General features: G+C 24.2%; 1 protein-coding gene across 1 annotated transcript; it reads right to left on the reverse strand.

Annotated features, from left to right (window-relative positions):
• Positions 1-1438: 1438 nt before the first annotated feature.
• On the reverse strand, positions 1439-4844 carry LOC100573795. The gene is made up of 7 exons (XM_029485720.1): positions 4734-4844; positions 4578-4658; positions 3886-4131; positions 2780-3027; positions 2604-2691; positions 1707-1851; positions 1439-1649 (listed from the first exon to the last, which is right to left on the reverse strand). Exons 4-7 carry the CDS (start codon positions 2873-2875, stop codon positions 1547-1549), a joined length of 432 nt encoding a protein of 143 aa, XP_029341580.1. The 5' UTR covers positions 2876-3027; positions 3886-4131; positions 4578-4658; positions 4734-4844; the 3' UTR covers positions 1439-1546.
• Between the last annotated feature and the right edge of the window lie 2182 nt (positions 4845-7026).

Raw genomic sequence — 7026 nt, forward strand, 5'->3', positions numbered from 1 at the left:
GCAATGACTTACATCAAAATTAATTGAAAAACAACAAATTAAATTTAAATTCTAAATACAATCTAGAACACAAAAATCATAATAATTGTTACAATTACCAACCGAATTACAACATTCATAATTAAAATTGGAACAAGTGTTCACTACTATATAAAAATGATAATAATACAAAGTATATTGAATGTAAAAATCAATGAAAACACTGTTATAAATTCAACAACACTAGAATGCAAGTGGAAATTAATATGTAATTTTTGCAATAAAAGATACCATACTGTCAATGAATGCAACTTGAAAAATAGCTGTTTAAATATAAATCATAATAAACCAACTAATTGGTTAAATGAATCTAGTCGAAACTCACATCACTCTTTGGTTTCAAAAATACCAAACAATAAATATGATATAAGTGACGTAATTCATATAACAGCAAATGAAACTAAAAAAAAATCTAAAAACTTACATATTATAATATCAACTATCAAGTCTAAAGAATGAAAACATAAAAATTTGTACAGATTTTTGAAAATTCAAAAAATATATTTATGCTGACCTAGACAATACAAAACTAATACGCTTATTAATAAAAATAAATGATCAAGTCCAGATAATAAAACAATGTTACAATTCATTGGAACCACAACAATTAACTTAATAATTGAGAAAATAATATTTCTATTTTCTAATACCAATGACCGTTGTAAAAAACCTGACCACCACTGTTTCTCAAAAATAAATTTGTAATAAAACAAAAATTGAATATACTAAATAATAATAAATTCACACAAATCAAAAACAATATTTAAAATATAGAACACAAGACAATGCTATCAGCCAATGTAATTGGAGCTTTTAAAAAATCTTTTTAAAAATCATACCCAAAAAATATCCCATACAAAACACTATCTCTTCAGACCTTCACCACAATTCTTTAAAAGTTAAAAATAACACGACGTAAAATAACTAAAATTGGTAAAGAATTTATAAAAATAACACATTATATAACAACAACAAAAGAAAATTATAGTATACCCACATTATATTCAAAAATCTTTGACAATTCATGTAATTTTAAAAGTTTGGGGAGAAAGAAAAGCCACATCCAATATGAATTCAATGATTAATAAAGAACTACTACAGTGGGAAACAATAAAAAATATTATATTAAAGAGGTTCTATAAAACAAAAATAAATCCACCAATGTGCAATCCAAATAGTGTTATTAAAAATAATAACGTAACTAACACGATCTACACAAATAAATTAGACAATGTTCAGTTAATTGTAGCGTTCTATATAAATAGAAATTCAATAAGAATGTAAAAATCAAATAATAGAATAATCTAGCGCTCTAGATCAAATATATATAACAATTCGAAACCCTAGTTTAAAAATAGTTTTCCACAGTATGTCTTCAGAAAAATCCTAAAAAATTACAGTTAATACATTATATAATTTCAAAAAATTATTAAGTAGGTAAAAATAGATTTAAATGTGTCTATTGCTTAAGGTGGAATATTACAAAGATTGATCAGTCTGCACATTATTAGTTAAAATATTCATAGTAGTACATGATTGAAACCGATTGAATAAATTTCTTCATTGGAAGACCCTTTTGAAAGTGTGATCTATAATTTAGAACTTTGTACCTAAAACATATAACAATACATATAATATATAAAACAAACTTTTGTTTTAAATCATACTTGTGATGAAGATTGGATATCAGGATGTATGGGTATAACTGGGTTATTATTATGTAGTAATTGTAATTTTTTTTTAATGCGCCTCTGAAATTGACGTTTAGATATATTTCAATATCTTTAATGCGTTTATGAACTGTTAACAACACTAGAACAAGTACATAAAATATACATTTTTTTAATACCTAATTTAAAAGTTTACTCATAATATTTGTTAATTAATTATTATATATATATATATACATTGTACATTTATCATATATGTATTTGGTATGTATTCACTAAATGAATTAAGATAATTTTTAAAAATAGGAATGCTATCAAATTTACTTTGTCCTGTCATATCGGGTTATAGCAGTTCTACACCATTTGACTGGTGAACCTTTTAACATTATATTTTAAAGTATCTATATTATTACAAAGTCTATCGCTCGTCATACTATTAGCTATCAACTCTTCATAAATTTGTTTGAACAATATGTGAATTCCTTTAAACACAAAAATATGTAAATTATTAAGTATTTTTTTCAATCCTAATCACATTAAAAGTGTCATGTATAGATAGTGAATAGGACTATTATAAGTCAGCAATTTAAAAATGAAATCATCTTTGTGAATATTTAGTTATGATACAGATATACGAATAATTAGATGTAGGAACCTACCTATATTATTACATTTACTAAAGGTAATAAAGTTAGAGAAATTTAGAACATATATAAGGTTATAGCCTTTAGCCTATACGTATGAGAGGTATCATAATTTGCTTTATTAACTAATTTTTAGTACAATTATTTAAAATAATTATTTTTAACTATGATTAGTTTTTGAATTAATTTTAAATAGATTATGTCTAGTCACTTGTATCACTTTTATTAGGCATATTCATGTTAACCTTACCTTCAGATGAATTTTGTATTGTTGGATAAGATAATTTTTCAATAGTATTCGGAAATGGTTGGTTTTGAGACACCATAAATTTGAAATTCTATAATACATATAATAATAATTATATTTTGTTTAATAAATGCCTACTAAATTTTAAAATAAGAACATTAATACTCAACTGTATTTACCTGTGATATTGAATTTGAAAATTCACAAGTCATTGGTATGTATGAACATTTACTTGTCGTTGGTAATAATGAATTCATGTAATCTGAAGCTTCCATCACATATATTATAGTATTTGAAATGTTAAACAATGTTAAAGGTTGCAAATCATTGTAACTATTTTCTTTGTAAAAAGTGGAGTTTACTGCTGACGACAAAAAAGCACTATGATTTGTTGAAGGTGTTTGCAATGGCTCTTCACAAAAAGTTCCTAACATTGATGATGCATGGTTATTAGGTATAATAGTGTAACCAGAATCTTTAGATCAAATCAAATACAACTAGTTAGGTATAATACAATACACACAATAAAACTTAAACATAATTAATAATGTTTATGCCTTTATTATCACTGTCACTACTGTCTAAGGTATTTTGTTTCTTTTTTTTCAAAAGTAACAAGTCATTTAAAACATTTTTATTTTCTGTGGATTCATTTTCTACTCGTTTGTACCAAGCCTTATTGAATTTACCTGACATGTAAATTGTATATTATAGATATAATATTATATATTAGACGAGTATGTAAAATTACCTACAAACTAACAATAAGATATTATATTATTATTACTGTTGAATAAAACAATTGCATATTTTTCCAAACTCTAGAAACGATTTATTTTACACTAACTTGGCACATTTGTATTTAGTAAAGAACTTTATATATTCTTAAACATTACATATATGGCTATACCTACTATAAACCAATATTATAATTCTATTTAATTCTGTTGTAAGTACCTAGGTATTTAGTCTATTTTCAGGATTACATCATTCAAATATAGGTATATTAATTTTAGTCAATATTAAAATATGACCATTTAATAAGGCTTTAATTAATATAATTATATTTAAAATAGGTAATAACTAATAATGTATAGATAAAACTGACCATATTATTAATATCACAATAAAGATATTATCAAGAATTAGATACCTATTTAGTTTTCATGAAAATAAAAAAGAAATTAGTAAAAAATTGTAATCAATTACAACTCATATTACATTAGAATTTAGATGAAAGTGTTTACATTAAAGTATTGAATTAAGATTGTTTTATTTCGCTTACCATAAATCTTGTTATCACCAACGACTTTGATCTGATAATTTTGCCAAGATGGAACTGGATCTATGGCCTCTTTTAAATGGATACTAGTAACTTTGAAGGGTGGCCAGTAATAATTCTTTATAGTACCTACTGTTATATAAATTCTCAATTTCTGTCTTAACAAGCCAAATTAATTAGTATAACATTATAATCATTGCTCGTGGAAAATATTATGACAAGTACCCACTTCTATTTTTTTGGAAGCATCTGCAATAGTAAAACTAGGGTATTATTATTATGTTGTTAATTAAGACTTAAGTACTTAGTATACAAGATGACCCACTGTTTTGTTCATGTTACCAAGGTTTTTTCTCCTTAGGGCACATTATGTGTTTGGGCACATTTGGGACTTAAAAACTAATTTACATTTTTGCATGAATAAAATTAAAAAAACCATTTAAACAAGTTTTTTGCAATGCATATTAAGTGATCACCGATGGGTAAATTTGTTTATTAACACTAATGCAAAAAATCGGGGACTCGTTACTATAACTTTTGGAATTTGAAAACAATTGTTGAACTGCGATCTTTGTACAGAGTGGGAAATACAAAGGTTTTCGCCCAAACGAAAATACCTAGGTATGAACTATAAAATAGTTTAACACCCGAACACAAAATACTCGAAGGTAGCAATATAATAAATTATACATTACCGTCAATCGATGTGACTTGAAACGATTTTGACATATTTCTTGGCATTATTCGTTTAAAAACTAACACAAGTCCGCATAAGTCTAATGAATAAAAAATACCTTTATTACAATATTCTTCTTTCAAAGTACCCTTTAATGTATTAAAAATTTACAAACCTCCAAACTCGACGTCTTTCACGAAGAATTTAAAGCAATATTATTAAATCACTGTTATGACTGTTATCATGAGAGATGTTTGTCTTGATGGTATCTTTTTGGAAGTGATGATAAGACAATCACAGTACGTCTGAAGATAACATTTATTTTCATAAGAAAGATAAACATATTATTTTTAATGCAGGTAGAATTAAAATTATATTAAATACTCTCATTTATACCTTTATATGTTCAAACAAAAACCAAATCGTTTCATTTCACCTTGTAGTTCCAAGTCACCTCGATTGACGCGATCGGTACTTTTAAAATTATAATTTAAATTTGTCAATCAAAACTTACATTTTTATCAAGAATGTTCGACATATACCTAACTGTTTGTAATAGAATCAAAAATCTCATCGACATCAGTTGTATATTGAATGCGCGAGTGCGTGTGCCGTGTGAAAAGGATGTTACATAAAAAAATTTACAAAAATGAGTTAGTGAGTTAGTTAGCTACATAAAAAAAAAACAGGAAAAATCCATAGGTAGGTACTGTTTGTAAAAAGAAATACAATTTTCCAAATTTTAATATTAAATACTTGAATGTGTTATTTAAATGTGAATTTTACTATAAATGATGACTATCCGTGCATTATAGGGTATGACAGTGACTAAACCTATTATACCATTTTTAATTAGCAGCAATAGAAAATATAATTAATGATAAGTATAGGTACCTAGCATATGTTTTTACGTTTGTCGCCTTTTCTGCCTTATTAATAATTACACCGAGAAATCCCTTTTGAAACATACCTTTCGATTACGAAATATTAAAATCACAAATAATTATAATTTATAAATCTAATATAACAATGTAATGTTATATTCTTCAATTTTCATTTGAAAAATGAAATCATTAAATTTAAATACGAACCATGTCGACGTTTTGGGGAAAAAATACACACTTGTATTATCGTACTTGATAATTCATCTCGGTGTGGGGTTTTATCGATTCCGCCGCCAATTTATTTGTTTATTTTGATTCAGCTGTAGGATATTTATTTATATTGATTCCAACGACTGTGTATTAAATATTGCACAGAATTTTTTTTAATTAACCGCCTAAGTACACACAATTTACCATAATAGTAAATGTATTTTTTTTTAATTTAAATAAAAACAATTCAAAAATTTTCGTCCAAAACTGGCAACAGAACCCAATTGTACATATTATATTATGGCAGAAAAAAATAAAATACAATGTAAAATTTGTTATAACAGTAAAATAATATAGGTTTTATTTTTACAAAATTAAGTAAAATTTTCATTATCTTAATTAGATTTATATAATATAAAAATAATAAAATATACTATGTAAATTTATGGGTACCTATTATCTATTATTGTTATTTAAATAATTGTCATATAATTACAGTGTTTTGGGTTGTACTAATAAAAAAAAAATAATATTTTATATCAAAAAATAACATAAGCCTTTTACATTTTGTTATTATTAGAACCTTGTCAAACACAAACTAAACCATATTATTCAAAAGAACCAAAATACAAATTCAAATTTAAATTTAAAACACAGATAATTGTACAAATAATATGCCAAACCATAAAACATTACATAAAAACCAATAATTTTAAATGGTTACTTTATATCTAAACGTCAAATTAGCAAAAGATAATAACCCAAACCAATATATCGTAAAATATAACAAATATCTTTAATTATGAATCATTACAAAAATATCCTAATACATAATACTCAATTAAATAAGCAAACTATATATTATATATCTATATATACAACTAGAATTACTACTTTTCCAAACCTTTATTAATTATTAGTATATACTTACACTTAAATATAATTATAAGAATTAAAATAATAATACAAAAAAACAAAAATTAACATTATTACCTATATTATTCATTCATGACCACATTAGACACTAACCTTTATATACATAATATTTAATTAAATTAATTAATTACATACAACTAGAATTACTATTTTATTAAACCTTTATAAATGACTAAAATATATTTACATTCAAAATATAATTAAAATATTAAACAAAAAATGAAATCATTAAATCTTTTTGATTATTCTCAATTTGATAAACACATTAGACATCCACCTTTAAATAAAACTTAATCAAACAAGCTAATTAAATAACATTACATTACATCTTACAATAATATACCTTTTTTATTTTACCAAAAACATTAACCACATTAGAAAATAATACATTTTATTATTTAAACACCACAGTAAGCTTTCATAACATATTGAACTATA

This window comes from Acyrthosiphon pisum, chromosome X, assembly GCF_005508785.2.
Source record: "Acyrthosiphon pisum isolate AL4f chromosome X, pea_aphid_22Mar2018_4r6ur, whole genome shotgun sequence".
In the NCBI taxonomy this organism is placed as follows: Eukaryota; Metazoa; Arthropoda; class Insecta; order Hemiptera; family Aphididae; genus Acyrthosiphon; species Acyrthosiphon pisum.